This window comes from Salvelinus fontinalis, chromosome 17, assembly GCF_029448725.1.
Source record: "Salvelinus fontinalis isolate EN_2023a chromosome 17, ASM2944872v1, whole genome shotgun sequence".
Taxonomy (NCBI): domain Eukaryota; kingdom Metazoa; phylum Chordata; class Actinopteri; order Salmoniformes; family Salmonidae; genus Salvelinus; species Salvelinus fontinalis.
Window position 1 is genome coordinate 42,256,534 of NC_074681.1, and position 24,142 is coordinate 42,280,675.

The 24,142-nt window shown below is 41.7% G+C and overlaps 1 protein-coding gene and 2 long non-coding RNA genes across 5 annotated transcripts in view; 1 reads left to right on the forward strand and 2 right to left on the reverse strand.

Moving 5' to 3' along the window:
- The window catches only part of LOC129814424 (collagen alpha-3(IV) chain-like), a 57,764-nt gene extending 41,205 nt beyond the window's left edge, over positions 1–16,559 (reverse strand). The window contains exon 1 of the mRNA XM_055867532.1: positions 16,202–16,559. Within this exon, the coding sequence (XP_055723507.1) occupies positions 16,202–16,267 (66 nt within the window). The 5' untranslated portion in view covers positions 16,268–16,559. The remainder of the gene's footprint in view (positions 1–16,201) is intronic.
- LOC129814425 (uncharacterized) lies at positions 1,069–6,138 on the reverse strand. Its single transcript, XR_008753257.1, has 4 exons — positions 5,972–6,138; positions 4,651–4,710; positions 4,385–4,509; positions 1,069–4,268 (listed from the first exon to the last, which is right to left on the reverse strand). It is a non-coding gene; the product is annotated as an uncharacterized LOC129814425 (long non-coding RNA).
- On the forward strand, positions 5,263–20,789 carry LOC129814426 (uncharacterized). Of its 3 annotated transcripts, none has more exons than XR_008753260.1 (4): positions 5,263–5,320; positions 19,321–19,711; positions 19,835–19,926; positions 20,184–20,789. It is a non-coding gene; the product is annotated as an uncharacterized LOC129814426 (long non-coding RNA). The 3 variants fall into 3 exon arrangements; XR_008753258.1 differs by lacking the exon at positions 5,263–5,320 and adding an exon at positions 16,551–16,640; XR_008753259.1 differs by lacking the exon at positions 5,263–5,320 and adding an exon at positions 16,551–16,640 and having other exon boundaries at positions 19,835–19,910.
- The last annotated feature ends 3,353 nt before the right edge of the window (positions 20,790–24,142 follow it).

Consider the following 24,142-nt stretch of genomic DNA (forward strand, 5'->3'; position numbering starts at 1 on the left):
TGTCCCTATACTCAGACTAAACACACATGCACACATGCCATCCTCCATCCCCAAAATGCACTCGTCGGCCCCCTCAAACTTGAGTTAGTACGGAAAGGTGTAAACCCTCAAGTCCTAATGCACTTATGGCACCACAAACAAACACATTGGGACTCGCACACGTCTGTTTACTGGCCCATCCACATGATTGATGCTGTTTGCAAATCAATGCAAACACTGAACCACCGGTGTATCAAACCCCCCTAAATAGGCTAGATTAGGACAAGTACAGTGTGTTCATCTTTAATAGCTTTTTAGTAGATTGTATATTTGTGAGACAGTAAATGTAATTTCATGTAAAGTAAGTCTGAGTAAAGCAAAGTCAGTTACATCAGACATCCAGTCCAAACATTGCCAGCCTCTATACTGTAAATGTTTTTCTAGAGCTATGGTAAAATGTATATTTCAAATCTATCACTAAATCATTTGACTTTGTTGGAAGGAGTTGTACTATCCATAAAAAAGAATGACAGCAATTGATTGACAAACACCGGAATACTTTCCTGCCAGTTCTTGACACCATTTATCAGATTTCAGCAGCCACTACTCTTAAACTTGGATATGGAACGCCGTTTGTGTGTCAAATAACCCATCGAATAAGCTTTTAATTTAACACGTCAAATAACACAATTCCATTATAGAATGGTGAGTGTGCTGAATTTGCACTTGCAAGCCAAGCGCCACCATTACGATCACTGTCAAAGCTGTACAATACCGCGATGGTAATAAGACATTATTTGTTCGACCGAATGTGAAAACGTCTGTGTGAGCATTTGAAATTAGATCTGGATCAAATGAGCAGGATCAAACATGTTTGCAAATATATTTGATACAGATGTTATCAGCAACTTCACAGGGTTGGTCAATATTTTAGGTTCCTTGGTTCTCCACCGAACTACAATAAATACATCCACTTTTAGTTAATGTTCCACATTTTTGGAATCACGTACAAAATTCATTACATTTGGATTCCCTGGTGCCAATAGGGCAGTTTAAAACCTTGATAAATGAGTTCACCGATGAGTGCAGTTGTTTTGATTGACTTTAATTAAAGATTTTGTCATTTAGCAGATGCTCTTATTCCAGTTAGTGCATTCAACCTAAGATAACTAGGTGGGACAATCACATTTCACAGTCATATAAACAATTTCCTCAATATAGTAGATCAGAGCAGTCAACAGTCAGAGCTAGTAAGGGGAACAAAAAAAAATTCCTCAGGGCACCATTGAAAATTAGACACTAGTCTCAATTGGGCGAATAAATAAAAGTGAATAAAAACATTGTAAATATAACATACTAATAAAAATTCTAAATAAACTAAATCAAGTACAAGAGGCATGCAGATAAAAGAAAATAAGATAGAAAAAAAATTGCTTATAGGGATAAAGTATGGACTGTGTTTGCCCATGTGCATAGTGACTGGAATAAGGTACAGTACAGTAGCAGCATTGAATTATATGAAAGTATATGCATTAGTAGTGCAGTGAGGTGACATAACTATTGCATTGTGTTAGGTGTGTGTACGGGAGGCGAAGTCAGGTGCAGGAGAGCAGAGTGTAGTGAACAGGCGCACTTTAATTCCGGTCCAAAACGACAGCACATAAAACACAAACGTGCAAAAAACACGGAACATAATAATAGTATAGCGCCTGCACAAATCCACATAAAAATAAACAATTACACACAAAGACATGATGGGGAAACAGAGGACTAAATACATGTAGATTGATTGGGGAATGAAAACCAGGTGTGTGTGAAACAAGACAAAACAAATGGACATATGAGAAATGGAGCGGCGATGGCTAGAAAGCCAGTGACGTCGATTGCTGAACGCCGCCCGAACAAGGAGAGGAGCCGACTTCGGCGGAAGTCGTGACACATTGTTCTGGTAAACAAAAGTAAGTTCAGTGTGTACAGAATATAAATAAAAGTTACGTGTATTAGGGTGCAGTAGTCAGCCCATGGTTCAGCTGTTGAAACCGTCTTGTGGCTTGGCGGTAAAGGCTGGCTTTGAGACAGGTGGTCCGAGACTTAAATTCCAATACCCCCTTAGCCCTCCCCCTAAAGTTTACCAAACTTTTGTGATGTTTTTTTTCTTTGCAGGTATTTTTCCAGGTGTTTGAGTACACAAAACATTTTCTTGAGGCAAGTCGAAGTTTGGTAGCCGAAGTCTAAGCCCCTTTGTCTGTGATTGGTCAACAGTAGGGATTTTTCAATGAAGGATGTGTTGTCATTCAAAGACAGACAACTAGTTTTCATGCAAATTATTTTCACTTGAGAAATACTGTACCAAACATCTTAGTTAGATGTAAAATTGAGTGACTAAGACCTCCTTGGCAAAAACGTAAAAGTGAATGACAGATTTCTTGAATTATCTTAGATTGATTCTGACTATTTTGAGGAAGTGTTACTGTATGTTGTTGCGTACGGCATCTCAAGAAGGACCAATAGCTATTTTAATGGAGTATGTGGGCATAGACGTTCACGTCGCCTAGCCGAGTTCTGCTGGGAGGAAACCAAACCTATGTATACGGACACCTTTAGCCCTCTCCCTTTTTTTGCGCGAGCCGCATCGAGTTGGAGTGGTGTTCCAATTCAACTTTGAGTGCAGGGTAGTGCCTTTTCTAGTTGGGCCGCCAAACTAAGCAAATCGACAGAGAAGGGTGCAACTGCAGCACCAAATTAGAGGCGTTCCTAGATGTGGGCAACCATGCATACTTTGATATACTTTTTAAGCTATAACTCCAGTATATGGGCAAGAGGCAGGGTTAGATGATACAGTAGATGTCCCGCTCTGACCTTAGATATCTATGTTTTCTTTATATTTTGGTTAGGTCAGGGTGTGACAAGGGTGGGTACGCTAGTTTTTGTATTGTCTAGGGGTTTTGTATTGTCTAAGGTTTTTGTAGGTCTAGGTGATGTGTATGTTTATGGTGGCCTGATATGGTTCCCAATCAGAGGCAGCTGTTTATCGTTGTCTCTGATTGGGGATCAAATTTAGGTAGCCATTTTCCCTTTTGTGTTCGTGGGTTGCCTGTCAGCACTCAATTTGTATAGCTTCACGTGTCGTGTTGTTATTTTGTTTAGTTTGTTCAGTGTTCATTCTTAATACATTAAAGAATGTACGCATACCACGCTGCGCCTTGGTCCAATCAATACGACAAACGTGACAGTAGATGGAGGAAATGCACCATAACGTTGGATGCCAACCGTTGATAAAACTCCACAGAAGAAGAGGTTGGAGCGACAATGGTTGCTAGTACAAACCGGTAGAGTATCCTTCGCCCCTGCCTGTCAACCACTGTTTTCCCACAGTTCTGTTAACAACGGCAAGGGGAGATGTTCAGGAGGCACTGTGTGCTAGCTTAGCGAGCTAGTCCTCCTCATATGGTAATTATGTTGTGACGGAAAATTTTCTGTTGGTGATTTTCTATTTATAAATTTCTTTGTTCTCTGTGCTTTTCTATAAACCAATTTCTGTGTTCATGCAAGTGACTGATTGAACGAGTCCTCACTATCAGTGTCTGCAATTTGGCAGTACGCCCAGAACCATTCAATTTCAAGATCTCAGCTTAGAGAGAACAAGCCTTGTGAGGTCAATCCATGACCAAGTATTGGTCGGTTACATGAATGAAGCAAACGTTAATGATGAATTAATTCTGAATAAGCTAAATCATGCAAATATGACTTGTCTGCAGTATATCAAGGGAAAAAAACGGGACTGCCCCGTTAGAGCTCCTGACAGACATTGACTATGGTGCAGCAAGTTTGTTGGATCCTCTTCAGCACGCTAGCAATAAACAATGATTCATTTATGATTGATGCCGAGTTTCCCTGTGTAAGAATTTCCACAACAACGTATTTGTTGCATGACAAATATATGGAAAGCTATTACTGCTGCCAGTACAGGCATTGTGAAAAACACAAGGCTCGTCGTTAATGAATTGTATTGTATCCATTGGTAATTTCTGATGTGCGCGAGTGATGTGGTGATGTCGCATTCCCTAGGCCTAATTGAGCTCACCTTAGCACTAGTTTGAGTGCCACTCCCCCACAGAGGGACACTCGAAAACGAGGGGCGTGGCTAAGGAGATTATTAGGATCTATCTACCCTGTGCACTGCCACCTCCCGCCTTCAAAATCGGAGGCCCCTTTCAGGTAATAGGTGACCTGAATCTGGATCCCCTCATCTTTGGCATCCCGGGTTGCAGGGTTCTTCCGAATGGCTCCTATACACAAAGAAAATTGTTACATTTGAATCACACATGGTCTTACACATGAGTTTAAGAATTTACTTAAAATTAAAGAAAACAAGTGTAACACATTTAAATATATCAAAACTTACTGTGAAGAATGGTCTTCAGAAACAAGTCCCTGAAACAGGCCTTATAACCTGCCCCAGTCCAGGTTGTGGCGATGGCAAGACAGTTGTCGACTTCAGGTCCTTGGCATTACAGCCAAAAACTTAAGCTACAAAATACAAGATAAGTACTAGAAATTACACACTATGATAATATATTTGCTTCCCCCACCCCATATATATACATACATTCAGTCTGTAAAGACAGATATTTCCAATAAATATTTACATTTAAGCAGGTATGCTCTTACCTTCATGTCTACAGCCAAAACTTGCCATCCTCGGCCCGTTGTAATGTCTCACTCCTGGCTCTGTTTTAAACAAATTTACATTGAAATGAAGTATATACTGTGCAAGAATGAACAGAGTCTAATCTGGGCAATATTGAACAAAGTCTAATCTGGGCTAAGTGAATGTAACGTTACAGACAGTACAGTACCTCCATGGCTATAACGTCCAGATGTAGCCCTGGATCATGACTCTCAGTTCCATTAGACATGAGAATCAGAATTTCGCCACACACGCAATAATATTTAATAAACATGTGTATGTGACCAATACAATTTGATGAAGGCGTCTTGGGGGAGTTTTGTTAAGAGCCTCGACGCTCGGTCTGAACATTTAACACACATCGCTTGTGGTACAGTTTTGGAAGCATAAGGACCTTATCTTTCATATCAGCAAGAAATAATCATTTATACACACTTTTATAAGGTTTGTGCTTCCAGACGGCCATATCTCCATGTTACAGCGGTTGTTTATGGGAAACAGACGGAAGACAGAGGCAACCACCGGTGCTAATTAGCTATCTAGCGTGCGCTGAACACCTGTGTGTAAGCGTAACTCGGGAAGTGTAGCGGAAGTGTCGTTTTGTCGGATGGAGGCAACCATAGCTGTATGGATCTGTGCAAAACTGCTACAGTAAGTGTATCTTTATATTTGAAGGATACTTTCTCGCTGATAAAAGGGCCATATGTTTCAAGAGCCATATCGCAAGTGATGATTATTGACATTTCTAAAATGTTAAAACACAGCGTCGATTGTAGTTCACATGAGCCAGCTAACCGCTGAACTGTAGGGAAAAGGCAGAATGCCGCCTTCAGTTTGAGACTTAATCCACATGGTGTTGTGGTGAATACAATGCTGGGGCTGGCCATTGCCCTAATTGAAAGACACACCAGATTAGCTACATTAATAAAAAGGGGCTTTTTTTCTCCTTTGAATGTTCATACAAAATTAATTTTGTTAGCTAGCTAGTCGTTAACAAACCATCTAACGTCAGCAAGCAAGCTAGCTAAGTAACTCGGCTAGCAAGGTCGTAATCAGATAGCAAACTAGCCAACTTAACATTCACAGTATCATCATTTAACTAGCTAGTTATCAAGCAACAGACAAGTTCGTGTTTTTAGCTAGCTAGCTAATGTTACCAAGCCATCTAATGTTAGCAAGCTAGCCAATTAATGTTAACTAGCTTGGCTAGCTACAGTAGCTTGCGTTATTGTCCTCATTGATGTTAACGTTACACACGTAAAACTACACACACAGATTAAGGAAAGCAGTAACGTTACTTACTTGAGCAAACAAACTTTGCATTTTCAAACCATGTGTTGCAAAATGCGAGATCCTACTGATTTCGCTGTAGTTCCGGTGCATTCTTTGATACCAAGCTTCCTTGAAACACCAGCCTCTACTGGACACCGTACTTACAATGTAGTTAGGATTGTTTCATGTAGATGCAGATAGAGTCGGGGTCTCGGGGACCAGAACACTCAGACGACAGGGTCGAATCCCGGCGAAGGTAATACGATTTTGAAAATATTTTTATGTGACAGAGCAAAAATAATTGATTCACAGAAAAAAAGGGAAGCATTAAGGAAAGTGCAAACCTGCAATGGTAAATTATTGTAGGCTACAAAGACTTGCAAATAGCCGCTGCGCCATAGAGATTTGATGAATAGTGTGAAAAACGTATATAAACATCAACCGCTGCTTTTCATTGCTGACCAGCAGATGTCACTAATGTGCATTGTGTTAAATGCTCTGAATAATTAACAGTTTTTCTGCATGATTTGGTGAAAGCCCCAAAGACTTCAGAAAGCCTCGGTTTCCCATCACTAAAGCTAGCTAGGTAGCAAACAAGGTCTATTGTCAAAGAGCGCACACTGAACGCTCTGGCCGAGGAGTAGGGTTGATCCGAGCGTTCTGCCTAACAGCAGTCAAGCACCCAAGCTAACCGGCTAACGATGGCTAGCTTGCTAGCTACTTCCAGACACAAATAAAAGAACAGCTCACTGACCATTTTAGTCGCCCTAGCAGAGCTGGTTAGGGTGTTTTTCTGTTATTCAGAGCGTTGGTGACCGCAATTGTGCTGCTGCCAACAATTGAATTACACTTTTGCCAACGTTTACTGACATCGGCCATATTCAACAGGTGTTGAGCGGTCGTAAATTCGGCAGTTATTCTGTGCGAATTTACCAGCTACGTCTATCGACAGTTGTCGCAGTGGCAAGCATTTTATTGAAATAGTTACTTGCATAGTGGAGTCTTTCATTTATACAGCTAGCTAAACAATGAACCACAATCCCAAATCATAATGTTACTACCCTGCATGAATCTGCAGTTAGCTAACCAAGCAGGTTCAATGTCAGCTAGCTAACATTAGGCTATAACTAGCAATGCAAATGGCTCTGAGATACGAATAATATTACAACACAGATCATACACGTAACGTTAGCTAGCTAGCCAGCCAGCCAGCCAGCCAGCCAACAATTCACTTTGACTTTTTGACAAAATTTGAAACGTGTAATATCTGAAAATGTAGCTAGCTAGACTATCTTACCCGTATACATGGATGGATGCCCTTAGTTTGAAGATATATAAAACACCTTTCTCCGGATTACCACAGCTTTCTGTGTGTCCTCTTTTTGACTCTGTCTGCATATTTGCAATCAAACACCAGAAATTTCTCCATCTCCTTAGCTATCATACTCTAATTCCACTGATTTCAAAACTTGGTCCTCCAGAGAGTGTAGAGCAACAGTTATGCAGTTCTACTATGTGACATCTTTCAAAAAAAGCAGCATTACCTACACATACTGACCATCTCATGTTATAGACAGAAGCGAGCTACATGGCAGACCAATCTGAACTCATCTCTCAGCATGTCCAGACCACTCATTATCTCAGCCAATCATGGTTGCTGACATTTTCTGTAGCTAAACCAACTAGGCTCGTAATTAAAAAATGTATTCGTATTTACAGATGGCATACAAGTTTGTTATTAACTTCTACTTCATCACCATCCCGGATCCGGGAGCATCCTCATTTGTAAAAAGCTGACTAGCATAGCCTAGCATAGCGCCACAAGTAAATACTAGCATTTAAATATCATGAGATCACAAGTCCAAGACACCAAATGAAAGATACACATCTTGTGAATCCAGCCATCATTTCCGATTTTTAAAATGTTTTACAGCGAAAACACAATATGTATTTCTCTTAGCTAACCACAATAGCAAAAGACTCAACCGCATATTTTCACAATTTTTTTTACCGCATAGGTAGCTATCACAAAACCGACCAAATAGAGATATAATTAGTCACTAACCAAGAAACAACTTCATCAGATGACAGTCTTATAACATGTTATACAATAAATCTATGTTTTACATTGCAGCTACCATAAAAAATATCACCAAAGCAGCCGGAATAATTACAGAGAGCAACGTGAAATACCTAAATACTCATCATAAAACATTTATGAAAAATACATGGTGTACAGCAAATGAAAGATAAACATCTTGTTAATCCAGCCAATATTTCAGATTTTTTAAGTGTTTTACAGCGAAAACACAATATATATTAGCTTACCAGAATTGCCAACCACACAAACGCATTTATCAGCAGCAAAGGGTAGCGATCGCAAAAACCAGCAAAAGATATTAAATTATTCACTAACCTTGACAAACTTCATCAGATGACAGTCCTATAACATCATGTTACACAATACATATATGTTTTGTTCGAAAATGTGCATATTTAGAGCTACAAATCCTGGTTTTACAATGTGAATACGTAGCCAAACTGCACAAAATTCTCCGGAGATATTTTGGACAGTCACCTAATCTAATCAAAGAACTCATCATAAACTTTACTAAAAAATACATGTTGTAAAGCAAATGAAAGATACACTAGTTCTTAATGCAACCGCTGTGTTAGATTTTTAAAAATAACTTTAGTACGACATACAGCTTACGTTATAGCGAGACAGCGCCCGCAATGAGGGCGGAAAATAGGACTAAACATTTTCCACAGAAATACGAAATAACATCATAAATGGTTCCTACTTTTGCTGAGCTTCCATCAGAATCTTGTACAAGGAGTCCTTTGTCCAGAATAAATTGTTGTTTGGTTTTAGAATGTCCTCTTCTCCTGTCGAATTAGCAACCATAGCTAGCCATGTGGCGCAAACGTGCCCAACTTCACCTGACGCAAAGAAAAGAAAATTCCAAAACTCGCAATAAACGTTGAATAAACTGATACAACTCGGTTGAAAAAAACTACTTTATGATGTTTTTATCACATCTATCAAATAAAATCAGAGCCGGAGATATCTAACGTGTATACCGAAAGCTTTTCAGAAGGCAATCTGGGGTTCCTTCTCGCGCCTTCGAAGACAATGAAATTTCCAGTCACGTCATTCCAAAAGCTCTTGTTCGGCCTCAGATCAAGCTAGACACCCCATTCCACCTCCCACTGCCTGTTGACATCTAGTGGAATGCGTAAGAAGTGCAGGTATATCCATAGATTTCAGGCAAATTAATAGGAAGGCCCTGGAACAGAGCCTCGATTTCAGATTTTTCACTCCCTGTCAGGAAGTTTGCTGCAAAATGAGTTCTGTTTTACTCACAGATATAATTCAAACGGTTTTAGAAACTTGAGAGTGTTTTCTATCCAATAGTAATAATAATATGCATATTGTACAAGCTAGAATAGAGTACGAGGCAGTTTAATTTGGGCAGGATTTTTTACAAAGTGAAAATAGCGCCCCCCTATTGAGAAAAGGTTTTTAAGGCACATGAAAATTCACATGTTCCAGAAGGCATTTCTGCCAAAAAACGCATATTGATTTAAAAAAAAGTTTACGTTCAAATGGCGCTCCTGTGAAGTAGTGACGCGCGACATACGCCTAGTTTACTGAAACAAGTCACATAGCAGTAATCTACTTAAACTGTAAATTATTAGGTGTATGGCTTTTGGTGTCATCCTCGATGATTTTAAATGCATTATGTCCGCATGTGTGGTTGTATTGTGTTTTTAAATTGGCATATAAATCTAATCAAATTAAAGTCACAACAAATGTATGGTATATATAGAAACAACAAAAACCACTTGCAGCCTCTGTCTGCCTGTGGTTAGCTGGAAGGTGGCAGGCTGAATTTGAGATAAAATAAATTCCTTGCTATTGTCTTTCAAATTAACTTGTGGCTAGATGGCTTGCTTAGGGTTTATAACAGTCCTCTGAGTGGAGGCTAAATGCCAGAGATCCAAAAGCGGACTGCCAAGGGCTTATAGCGGTCCTATTTGTGGGGGGCTGCAAATAGCCCTTACATAGCCTGGAGATGTGTTTTGGGTCATTGTCCTGTTGAAAACCAAATGATAGTCCTACTAAGCGCAAACCAGATGGGATGGTGTATCGCTGCAGAATGCTGTGGTAGCCATGCTGGTTCAGTGTGCATTGAATTCTAAATAAATCACTGACAGTGTCACCAGCAAAGCACCCCCACACCTCCTCCTCCATGCTTCACGGTGGGAACCACACATGCAGAGATTATCCGTTCGCCGAGATACTAAGATGTTTGAACAAGTTATTTTGTTATTTTGTCTAATTAGTCCTAATTTGTTATGCAGCTTGTCAGACTTGTAATGGTTGCTGGCTTTTTTCAGCCATTCATTAACTGATTCCATCCATTGATATTATTATTCATTGGCAGTCCTTCGTTAGCCTAAAACAGGGCTGCTTTTGAATGCCAGAGCATGTAAATTTAGAGCCAGGAGCAAGCAGAGCATAATTCAAGCATATTTAAAAAATGGCCTCAGCCTCCTCTCCCGCTCCAATTTTGTTCTGGTACTGTTCAGCCACAAGCTCTGGGCATGCTCTGCCTAGCATTGTTCATTTACTTTATCACTATCATTTTAATTAGGCCTGGTTGGTTGTAATTATTTAGCCTACCCCACCCACAGTAGCCTATATTTAGTTTATATTCTACTTTCTGACATTAGTATAGTAGTTTCTATGTTGATGGACTTCAAATGTAAAGATTTTATTTGGAATACAAATACATCTATAAATATAAATACATTTAATTCAGCTAAAATAGCAACATTTCCTAATGTTAGAAAGTAGAATATAAACTAAATATATAAAGTCTTTCAAACTAGATAACTGCAAGAGTCTATGTCATGGGCTTCAGGGCTTCCATATAGGCCCCTACCTGCTGAGTATAAAAAACACTTATAGATACCCCAAAATAGTTTGGTCTTATTCACACAGTACTGATTTAAAAATCAAGTGCATTTGATCTAAATATGGGTATACGAGGATATCTAGTGGTCACCGGGTTTTTCATCCTCAGTCACAAGCTACCAGACAACGAGCAATCATGGGAACATTGCTCAGATTTTAACATCTGCCCATGCTAGTGATATTGATATTGATATTGTTGTGTCAAACTTGCAGGGCTATTCCGGAGGCTGCTGAGTTTTCAGTTTCTTGGACAACGTGTATTCATTTTTCAGTACATCCCTAGTTAACCACTACAAGTTCAAAAAAGCTCAGTTCAAACTTGGAATAGCATGAGCTGAACTTGTACAGCTCTCAAACACTCGCTGGGCATGCCAGCTCCGCTCCATACATGCAATCCTGGACACTTTAGCTGCTATTTTTGATTGTCTATCTGCCATTGGATCCCCAATGGCTGTTGGTCTGAGAGCAAAGCTTCATCAGTTCTCCACCGTGTATTTGCTACTGATGTATCAGTCCCTTCTTTCTATAACTGAGGGACTACACAAGTTCCTCCAGAAAGAGACTGTAGACCTGGCAGAAGCTTGTTTTGGCAAACAATGTCACGAATCCCTCCGGAACTTTCATTACGCACACCTGTCCCCTATTTCCACTGATTAGTACTTGTATAAGTGTGCCCTTTGGTTTCCATTGGGCTTTCCATTATTGTTCCCATGTCTGTTGGTGCGTGTGAGTACCTGTGCTGTGTGTTTTGGCTTTCGTGCCATTGTGGATTGCGCAGATGATTACGGGTCTCGTCCTGTGTGTGTGTGTGTTGCTTATTTGAGGTACTCCTCGCTCTTTTGTTTGGGTTTCAACCCTTTGTTTTATGTACGTGTTTGTTTGGTCTTTGTCCCTGTGCCTTTACATGGCATGCTGTAATTTGGGTCAATAAAAAACCCATTCCTGCGCCTGTCTCCCGATCCCTTTATACCAACGTGACAAACAAGCTGTATGTGACACACTGATAGGCTAACGCGCAGATGCATTTGCCACAGAACTTTATGACAGAACCAAAGCACTCTGTGAAATTCACAATATTCCAGAGGCAGATGCAGCAAGAAAGCACAAACAAAGGAAAACGGGAGATTTTGTGGTGGAGACCTCCTTGGGTTTAGGCACAGAATTGTTATGTTCCCAAACAATGAAAACAGAGGTGTTGCTCCCCTGCTTGGATAGGTGGTTTGTGAGCTTGACCAGCGATTCTCGACTGTAGATGCAGGTCTGCTCAAAGGCATACAGGCATGCAGACCCAACTCCAAACACTTCCTAGATACATCATGCCAAGCACATCATGCCAAGCACTGAGTTTGCCAAGCACCACGGTATTGATGTTAAAACAGAAGAGAAATTGGTGGCCAGAAACCTTCTTGCCCAGAAAAGAGAGGCTGGATGTCCTCCCAAAGATATGCTTGCTGTGCATAACCTGGATGATGTGTTTCCTTTCCTTCTGAAGAGCACAGCACCGGCTGCATTCCTGGTTGCGTAAGACAATGGGTCAGAAAAGGCTTGCAAGTCTTGCAGCCATGTACATTGAGGGTGAAGGGCTTGGGCCATTAAGCCACAATAGAGGCATTGACTGCTTTCCCACCTTTAAAAATAGGAGGTAGACTTTAATGCGTCCACCCACAAAATAAGCATCAAAAGAGAGAAGCAGGAGGAGCAGTTCTGTGATATAGGTTGTAATATATGTTTGGCATTTTACTTTATCAGATTTTATTTTTCAATTGTTTTAGTCAGATGGCGCTGGAGAAGAAGGCAGACGTTTTAAGTGCCCCCAGCCGATTGTGTTTTGTGTTAAATGTGCAACCAGAGGAAAAATAACTCTGGACCACCTATTCTCCACACACAGAGATGCATACAGAGCTCTCCCTCACCCTCCATTTGGCAAATCTGACCATAATGCTATCCTCCTGATTCCTACTTACAAGCAAAAATTAACGAGGGAAGTACCACTGACTAGATAAATAAAAGGAAGGAGATGCTAAGCTACAGGACTGTTTTGCTTGCACAGACTGGAATATGTTCTGGGATTCCTCCGATGGCATTGAGGAGTACACCATATCAGTCATTGGCTTCATCAATAAGTGCATCGATGACGTCGTCACCACAGTGACCGTACGTACATACCCCAACCAGAAGCCATGGATTACAAGCAGCATCCACACTGAGCTAAAGGCTAGAGCTGCTGCTTTCAAGGAGCGGGACTCTAAAACGGAAGCTTATAAGAAATCCCGCTATGCCCTCCGAAGAACCATAAAACAAGACAAGCATCAATACAGGACTAAGATCGAGTCATACTACACCAACTCTGACGCTCTGTGGATATGGCAGGGGTTGCAAACCATTACACACTACAAAGGGAAGCAAAGCCGAGAGCTGCCCAGTGACACAAGCCTACCAGACGAGCTAAACTACTTCAATGCTCGCTTTGAGGCAAATAACACTGAAACATGCATGAGAGCACCAACTTTTCCGTAAGACTGTGTGATTACGCTCTCCGCAGCCGATTGAAGTAAGACCTTTAAACAGGTCAACATTCACAAGGCCGCAGGGCCAGATGGATTACCAGGACGTGTAGCAGAACGTGTACTGAAATGTTCAACCTCTCCCTGTCCGAGTCTGTAATACCAACATGTTTTAAGCAGACCACCATAGTCCCTGTACCCAAGAACACTAAGGTAACCTTCCCAAATGACTACCGACACGCAGCACTCATGTCTGTAGCCATGAAGTGCTTTGAAAGACTGGTCATGGCTCACATCAACACCATCATCCCAGAAACCCTAGACCCACTCCAATTTGCATACCGCCCCAACAGATCCACAGATGATACAACCTCTGTTGGACTCCACACTGCCCTTTCCCAACTGGACAAAAGGAACACCAATGTGAGAATGCTATTCATTGACTACAGCTCAGCGTTCAACACCATAGTGCCCTCAATTCTCATCAATAAGCTAAAGACCCTGGGACTAAACACCTCCCTCTGCAACTGGATCCTGGACTTCCGGACGGGCCACCCCCACGTGGTAAGGGTAGGGAACAACACAGCCGCCTCGCTGATCCTCAACACAGGGGCCCCTCAGGGCTCAGTCCCCTCCTGTACTCCCTGTTCACTCATGACTGCACAGCCAGGTACAACTCCAACACCATCATTCAATTTGCTGATGACACAACAGTGGTAGGCCTGATCACCAACAACGACGAGACAGCCTGTAGGGAGGAGGTCAGAGACCTGGCCATGTGGTGCCAGGACAACAACCTCTCTCTCTAGCCGTGATCAAGACAAAGGTGATGATTGTGGACTACAGGAAAAAGAGGACCGAGCACGCCCCAGGTTGAAAGGTTGAGAGCTTAAAGTTCCTTGGTGTCCACATCACCAACAAACTAACATGGTCCAAGCACACCAAGACAGTCATGAAGAGGGCACGACCAAATCTATTCACCCTCAGGAGACTGAAAAGATTTGGCATGGGTCCTCAGAACCTCAAAAGGTTCTACAGTTGCACCATCGAGAGCATTCTGACTGGTTGCATCACTGGCTGTTATGGCAACTGCTCTGCCTCCGACCGCAAGGCACTACAGAGGGTAGTGCAAACGGCCCAGTACATCACTGGGGCCAAGCTTCCTGCCAACCAGGACCTCTATACCAGGCAGTGTCGGAGAATGGCCCTAAAAATTGTCAAAGACTCCAGTCACCCTAGTCATAAACTGTTCTCTCTGCTACCTTACGGCAAGCGGTACTTGAGCGCCAAGTCTAAATCCAAGAGGCTTCTAAACTGCTTCAACCCCCAAGCCATAAGACTCCTGAACATCTAGTCAAATGGCTACCCAGACTATTTGCAGTGCCCCCCACCCCCTCTTTACGCCACTGCTACTCTCGGTTGTCATCTATGCATAGTCACTTTAATAACTCTACCTACATGTACATACTACCTCAACTAACCGGTGCCCTCGCACATTGACTCTGTATCGGTACCCACCTGTATATAATCTTGCTATTGTTATTTTACTGCTGCTCTTTAATTTAATTACTTGTTACTTTCATCACTTATTCTTATCCATATTTTTTGGAATCTGCATTGTTGGTTAGGAGCTTGTAAGTAAGCATTTCACTGTAAGGTGTATTCGGCGCATGTGACTAATAACATTTTATTCGATTTTTATTTCATTTATTTAGCTCATTAGTTGAATTTAGTTTTGCCCCATTGTGGATGATACTGGTTAAAATGTTCAATGTGTCTGAATTATTGGGTTCATTTTGAGCAACAATTAACAAAAGGGTGAAACGAGAGATTTTTTCTAATGGTATAATATGACCTTGCATGTCTTCTCATCTCTCTCTCTCTCTCTCTCTCTCATTTTTTTGCCCTTTGTTGGATGGATGGGGACAGAGTGGACTTTATTTTCTTTATTTGGATAGAATTTAAGTAAGTCATATTAGATCAGTGTCTAACACAAACTATGATACAGGTATATGTTTAGCCAACCTTGACCAAAATAACCTTATTTTGATAGATTTTACTCTAAAAATACATGATGAAAAGATGTTTTGGGGGCTTTAAAAAAAATCCTGGGGGAGTATGCCCAGACCCACCTAAAAGGGGCTTAGCCCCACTATCCATGAATCTCAAGTGTGTCCCTGTTGCTTAGTGACATGTTATCTGGTTTCAGCATGGAAAGCAATTACTGTATTTCCAAATTCCTGTGAGATACAAGCGATTAACCAACAATGCAGTTTAAGAAAAATAAAATAAAAAATAAATCAGTAAAAAATAAACAATTATTAAAGAGCAGCAGTTAAATAACAGTAGAGAGGCTATATACAGGGGGTACCGGTACAGAGTCAATGTGTGGGGGCACTGGCCAATTTTTTTCTTGAGCAGATGGTCAGGGAGCCGGAACATAATTGCAAATAGTCTAATTTATAGACTACAAATTGACAGCAAGAAGCCCAAGCATATAATATTTGACTAAAACAATCACTTCAAATGTTCCTGACATGTGTATATAATCACATATGTATATTATGAGTGGGAATACTTTGGAACAGATTTCTAAAATTAAAATCACTTGGAGCTGATTTGCTGATGTATTTAGTCTTATGTCCAACCAAGATTTGGGTGGACCAAATAAAATCACCTGCGCATGGCCAGTTGGGAAACCCTGCCTTACAGTTTTCTTTTTCAATAATATTCAGTGGAAAAAACATGTCATGAACATGGTATGATGCTTACATCCTTCGCCTCAATTTCCAGCAACATCATCCCCAGGAACACGAAACAAAGCAATGCTGTCCTCATTTTCCCGCTGCTCTCGGATTTACCAACTCCGCACGCTCCTCTACCTCGTGCCACACACAATAAGCCAGGGCCGACACCTACGGTATGTGGGCGGCAAGCAACAGGTACGTCGGTGCCGCTGGTCACCTGAGGTGTCAGCTCATCTATTGTCCTCTGCAAAGGCGCCAAACGACCCTCGAACTCAGATTCACCGTGATTCGACGCCTATAAACGTCTCAAACGTGCGACAAAAGTTTGAAAAGGTTCATCAAATATGTCGAAGCTTCACCATAGTTAAGTGAGTCTGCAGTCGGATTTAGAATGTGTGGAAGAGCCCAGGTTGTGAAGAGGGGCGCGTCTATCCTAGCTGGTATCGTGTTACCCAAGCGCTTGGGTAAGTTAAACATTTTAGTTTTAACCCTAAACTGGCACACCTGATTAAACTAGTCAAAGGCTTGATGAATAGTTGACGAATTGTATCAAGTGTGCCAGTTTGAGGATAGGGTTGGGAAAACATGATATGAACCATATTTTTGCGCTTGCTTCGGCAGCAGGTGTTGTCGTTTTAAGAATAAATTCGTATTTACAAAGGCCGCCTACATGATAACAAGTAGTGAATTTCATGTATAACCTAACGTGCGCGATGATAAACAGAGGCCAGGCCCACATCTTCAGCCGTTGTAGGAAAGATGCATCATTTAAACACTAGTAGCCCTAAACCTAAATTCAATGCTATCGAGAAACCGGGCCCAGGACTGTAAGATTAGCTACTATTTTATAAGAAAGTGTATTTTGAGAAGTTTGACAATTTTGACAAAGTAAACATATAAGCCTTTTCATAATTGTTTTTAAATATTCTGCTTCAGTTAGTTGGTTCTAGTGATATGATGCTGTCTGCAGTCGGCCTCCAAAATGACATTGTAGGCTACAGGCTACTATGTGGTCATCGTAGGTCAACGCAGTAGTGATGTACTGAATTGAAATACATTTGCCAAATTATATAGGTCTAATTAGTTCTGTCTATGAAGAAAGAATGAAAATCATTGAGCTTTTTTTTTTTTAACGCTGTGGATTGTTTCAAACCACAAGCGTGTAAGCCTAGTTGGGAGGCCCGCAATTTGGGCTGCGCGCGTGGCAATAGGACTAGCTGATTATTGAGATGCGGCTGTCAGTGAAAAGCAACGCATCTAAAATATATGTGAAGATAATTAGAAATGTTGAGAGAAGAGGGGGAGGGGTGTGTGGTGGCGATATTGGTGTGTCTCCCGCCAAGTCTTGCGCATTAATTGTTTGAAATTGTTTGCCCTTTGATTGTTTGTATCAATTCCTATTACATATGTAACCAGTAGTACATTTACCGTTAATCCTTGTCATTTGTTTGCGTTAATGCATGGATTAATTAGGCCAATAGTCATTCATTACCGTTCCCATTCTCGACGTGGAAACGTTGTTTGCAGAGTTCACAATCTGCTACACTTGTGAGAAACAAGTTTTGGTTTATTTCGTACCGTTATTTACGAGTTGTTAATTTCTTCATTGTGTTTTGTTTAGAGCGCTCCATGTGAGCAATGAGCATGTGGCTGGTTTCTCTGTCTTAATGTTGACGGAGCTTGGAGAGCGCACTTTTCTTTGTAGGTCTAGGTCTACTGCGTAATTACAACGTGTGTGAGAGCGAGCGATAACGAGAAGGGTGTTGTAACTTAGATTGTTCCTATGCGAACCATCGCGGAGAAAAGCGCTCACCTCTATCCAGCACTAGCGGGCGGAAGCACCACTTGCTGTGCCGCGCCCAGCGCTGTGTTGCTTGCTAGACTAGTGGGCTAATACACCTAAGCATTTGACAAGGGCAGGACAGGCCTGCGAGCCAAGGGCGAGAGAATGCCATGTTCCTTATTTGATATTGTTCCCATTCCCCTTTCTCCAGGTTTAGAATTGTAAACAAAACAAAATAGTTTAAAAATGATTGCGGGAGACACTCCAGAGCACTTGATATCCACCACAAGGGGAGAGGGACATAGGCGAGACAGAGACGTGACTTAACTCAAACTAAACTGTCTATCATACAGCAAATAGGAGCATGTCATGAGCACACCACTTACAAAAAACACAGCTGAGAGCTCTCCATGCAGATGTAACAGTATAACTTTAGTCCGTCCCCTCGCCCCGACCCGGGCGCGAACCAGGGACCCTCTGGACACATCAACAACAGTCACCCACGAAGGATCATTACCCATCGCTCCACAAAAGCCACAGCCCTTGCAGCGCAAGGGGAACCACTACTTCAAGGTATCAGAGCAAGTGACGTCACCGATTGAAAGGCTATTAGCGCGCACCACCGCTACCTAGCTAGCCATTTCACATCGGTTACACAGAATGAGGCACATATACATTTTTCTCTCCCCTACCCATCCCATTATCATATCAATAATGCAACAGAAAAGTAGTTAAGTAGTTTTTTTAAAATTCCAACAGCACAAATTCTTGCAGTTTTACCAACACCACCAGGGGGTGCTGCGGCACCTCTAGCACCTGTACTTCCCGCATCATATAGTCCGGCAGTCGCGGATGGGTTATTACTATCAGCAATTGTGAGTGGATTCTGGTGAACAAACAGCTGACCCATGCACCACTACAATGCAGATTCGCAGCATAGACTAAGGGACCAGGGTTTCGACTGGCGGTACTGTAGTTTAATTGATGCCGAGCCCAGAAAAACAATTCCTAAAGAGACACTTATCACCTTTGTGATAAGTCAACAAAATACTCTAGCTAGCATTTGAAGCTAGCTAGCTAATGTAATGTTACTGTACCAGTAGGCTTGCTACTTGCTATCTAGCTAATGTTAGTAAGGGTTTGTGTGTCTCTGGAAAAGATAGTTAACATATCCTATTGACTAGCTAGCTAACACTACTGTAATGTTACTGTACGTGTGGGCTTGCTACTTGCTATTGTGTGTCACTGTGAAAAAGATGGCCTGCTAATCATTTATAACACAGCCTATTTACTTGACTACTAGCTGATGTGTTTGCTTGATAGCTTCTTGAATTGAGTGTTTGTGTGTGTGCTCTGTGTAGGGACCGCGGAGGTGTAGCACTGTAGTGCGTTTGAAGACTTTCTGTGTCCGAGGGGAGTGGAGAGCTGGGAGAGTTCAAGGTGACTGTGGAGATGAGAGGGCCAGTCGCAGGGAGCATACTTCTGCAATCACATAGCCTTGGACCTATCACAACACTCCATGTGGTACAGGGAGCTATCACTGGTAACACAGTGAGATAGGGGACGGGAGGCGAGAGGCGCAGGTGGAGGAGGACATTTGAGATGGGGGAGAGTCTGACAGTTGGACATTCTAAGTCTGTGTACTGTTTCAGTTTTCAAACAGCCTACCTGTCTATGAATCTGGAGATGTTTGGGAAGGAGAGGACATCCCAGCCACTTGGCAGTTTTGTCACTGCTACTTCCTACCGACGGGTAAGAGGACAACACTTTTACTTATACAATTCGCTCGATTCATTGATTATATTTACAAACAGGTCACCACTGCTCCAGCCATCTCCTTCTCCCTTTGTGATGTCATATCCTGTTCCTGTTTAGGCACCTGGCCAGCTGAGTGCAGGTGGGCTGTCCTTCAACATAAGGCTCTTGATGTTCTCACCCCAAATACACACAGGTACACACATACACAGGTAAACACACTATTAGGAGTGTTCACCTATTTCCAAGTTTATGATTATGTGTGTCAGAGGTGAGGGCTTATAAGCCAGTGTTTGAGTTGAGGCATCTGGTGTTGGAGGACATGCCAGATGCACTCCAATGTCCTGGACAGAAAGGTGACATTGTTATTCCCTGCACCCTATCCTTTAACCCTTACTCTCACCCTGGCCTAGCCCCTAACTTACAAACCCCTAACCCCCAAGTTTCTGACCTGACGTGTGTGTTACAGGAGGAGTTGAAGGCGGAGCATGCCTTGTACATGCGGCAGCACCCGGATCTCTGCGCCATGATGGCTGACTTCTTGCAGTTCCTGTTACTACGAAAACCGTGTGATGTCATTATGTACGCCCGCGGACAGTGGTGTAAAGTACTTAAGTAAAAATACTTGAAAGTACTACTTAAGTAGTTTTTGGGGGTATCTGTACTTTACCCTTACTATTTATATATGTGGTCCCATGTGGCTCAGTTGGTAGAGCATGGCGCTTGCAATGCCAGGGTTGTGGGTTCAATTCCCACGGGGGGACCAGGGTTCAATTCCCACGGGGGGACCAGGATGAATATGTATGAACTTTCCAATTTGTAAGTCGCTCTGGATAAGAGCGTCTGCTAAATGACTTAAATGTATTGTAAAATGTATATTTTTGACAACTTTTACTTCACTACTTTCCTAAAGAAAATAATGTACTTTTTACTCCATACATTTTCTCTGACACCCAAAAGTACTGGAAAATGGTCTAATTCACACACTCATCAAGAGAACATCCCTGGTCATCCCTACTGCTTCTGATCTGGCGGACTCACTAAACACATGCTTAATTTGTAAATTATGTTGGAGTATGCTCCTCTCTATCTGTAAATAAAAATTTAAAAACAACAAGAAAATTGCGCAATCTGGTTTGTTTCATACAGTATAAGAAATTTTGAAACAATTTATACTTCTTACTTTTGTATCTTATTAAGTATATTAAAACAAATACTTTTAGACTTGTATTCAATAATTATTTTACTGAGTGACTTTCACTTTTACTTGAGTAATTTTCTATCAAGGTATCTTTATTTTTACTCAACTATGACAATTGTGTACTTTTTCCACCACTGCCCACGGGGACTTTACCCCGTCGCCTCCCGCCGACCCACAGGGGGCACCTTCAACACTTCACCTTTAGGACACGCACTGTGGCTGCATTTCAATCGTCTAGTACAGGGCTGGTCAAATGCAGGCCAAGAGGCCATATGCGGCCTGCGACCTGATTCAATACTGCCCATAATCATGCTCAGATCACATAAAGAATTTGCGACAGTAAAGTTTTGAAAAACGGATTTGTTGTTTAAATTAAAAGCCCATTGAATACTCGCCTTTGTGTAATGATTTAACTCCCACCGCTTGTAGGACATTTATTTTGAAGGCATGTATAAATAACAACTGCACGAGGAAAGACAGGCTGAGACACACTTCACAGTTACAAATAGTAGCTAGCTAGAAATTGAGCAAAATTTGTTTTTAGACAATGAACGTAGGGTGTTCCAGTGGGAGTGGACATCGAAATATTTACGAAATATTTACGTATTTGAGGTATCAGGGAAAGCTGTGTGCTTAGTCTGCAAAGAGAGCATCGCTGTCTTGAAAGACTACAACTTGAAAATCCCGACACTTCCAGATGAAGCATGCAGAGAAATATAGGAATATGTCTTCTGAGCAGAGGGCAAGTGCATCGAAAGAGCTGCTGTCTCAGTTGCAAAAGCAGCAAGGACTTTTCACAAAACTGCAGTCAGCAAATGACAGAATTGCGAGAGCTAGCTACAGTTGAAGTCGGAAGTTTACATACACCTCAGCCAAATACATTTAAACTCTGTTTTTCACAATTCCTGACATTTAATCCCAATAAAAATTCCCTGTCTTAGGTCAGATAGGATCACCACTTTAATTTCAGAATGTGAAATATCAGAATAATAGTAGAGAGAATGATTTATTTCAGCTTTTATTTCTTTCATCATATTCCCAGTGTGTCAGAAGTTTACATACACTCAATTAGTATTTGGTAGCGTTGCCTTTAAATTGTTTAACTTGGGTCAAACGTTTCGGGTATCCTTCCACGAGCTTCCCACAATAAGTTGTGTGAATATTGGCCCATTCCTCCTGACAGAGCTGGTGTTAATGAGTCAGATTTGTAGGCCTCCTTACTCGCACACGCTTTTCAGTTGTGCCCACAAATTTTCTATGGGATTGAGGTCAGGGCTGTGTGATGGCCAATCCAATACGTTGACGTTGTTGTCCTTAAGCCATTTTGCCACAACTTTGGAAGTATGCTTGGGGTCATTGTCCATTTGGAAGACCCATTTGCGACCAAGCTTTAACTTCCTGACTGATGTCTTGAGATGTTGATTCAATATATCGACATAATTTTCCTCCCTCATGATGCCATCTTTTTTTGTAAAGTGCACCAGTCCCTCCTGCAGAAAAGCACCCCCACAACATGATGCTGCCACCCCTGTGCTTCACGGTTGGGATGGTGTTCTTCGGCTTGCAACCCTCCCCCTTTTTCCTCCAAACATAACAATGGTCATTATGTTCAAACAGTTCAATTTTTGTTTCAGCAGACCAGAGGACATTTCTCCCAAAATAATGTTCTTTGTCCCCATTTGCAGTCGCAAACCATAGTCTGGCTTTTGTATGGCCGTTTTGGAGCAGTGGCTTCTTTCTTGCTGAGCGGCCTTTCAGGTTATGTCAATATAGGACTCGTTTTACTGTGGATATAGATACTTTTGTACCTGTGTCCTCCAGCATCTTCACAAGGTCCTTTGCTGTTGTTCTGAGATTGATTTGCACTTTTCGCACCAAAGTACGTTCATCTCCAGGAGACAGAACGCGTCTCCTTCCTGAGCGGTATGACGGCTGCGTGGTCCCATGGTGTTTATACTTGCGTACTATTGTTTGTACAGATGAACATTGTACCTTCAGACGTTTGGAAATTGCTCCCAAGGATGAACTAGACTTGTGGAGGTCTACAATTGTTTTTCTGAGGTCTTTGCTGATTTCTTTAGATTTTCCCATGATGTCAAGCAAAGAGGCACTGTGTTTGAAGGTAGGCCTTGAAATACATCCACATGTACACCTCCAATTGACTCAAATGATGTCAATTTTCCAAGCTGTTTAAAGGCACAGTCAACTTACTGTATGTAAACTACTGACCCACTGGAATTGTGATACAGTGAATTATAAGTGAAATAATCGTTCTGTAAACAATTGTTGGAAAAATTACTTGTGTCACACAGAAAGTGATGTCCTAACTGACTTGCCAAACTATAGTTTGTTATCAAGAAATTTGTGGAGTGGTTGAAAAATTAGTTTTAATGACTCCAACCTATGTGTCTGGTAACTTCCGACTTCAACTGTATGTACTGTCCCACAAAATTGCTAAACAAGTCATTCCCTGAGGGTGAACTCATTAAAGGATGTTTTATTGACTCTGCAGCAATGCATTGCCCAAACAAGAAAGAGGCGTGTTGAGGACATCGCAGAGAATATGGAACAACCGTTGAAAGATAATGTGAAGGATTTCTCCTTGGCCCGGGATGAGAGCAGTGATGCACGTGACACGGTGCAGTTGTTGATATTCTTACGAAGCATAACCTCAGGCCTTTGAAATTACAGAGGAGCTTGCTTCAGTGCAGTCAATGAAGAGTACAACCACAGGGAAATATTTATTGGAGGAGGTTAAGTGTGTGGCAAAGCTGGGACTGTGTTTTGAAAAGTTATCCAGTTTGACCACTCACTGATGGGTGCACAAACATGAAAGGAAAAAACGTTGGCCTTTTGAAAAGGATACAAGCTCAAGTAGCTGGACTCAACCCAGATCAGAAAATGATTTTCCTGCACGGCATTATTCATCAGGAGGTGCTCTGTAAATGTGTTCTGAAAATGAACCATGTTGTGGATACTGTCACTAAAGTGGTCAACTTCATAAGAGCAAAATCTTTAAACCACAGGCAGTTTGTCATGCAGATCTCCCCTACCACACAAACGTGAGATGGCTGAGTTTGGGGAAGGTGCTTAAAAGGGTGTGGGACCTGAAGTCAGACATTGCTGAGTTTTTGCAAATGAAAGGAAAATATGTGGTTTCTCTCAAATGCAAGATGAGGAATGGTTGGCTGATTTTGTCTTCACCGTGGACATTGTGGCCTTACTGA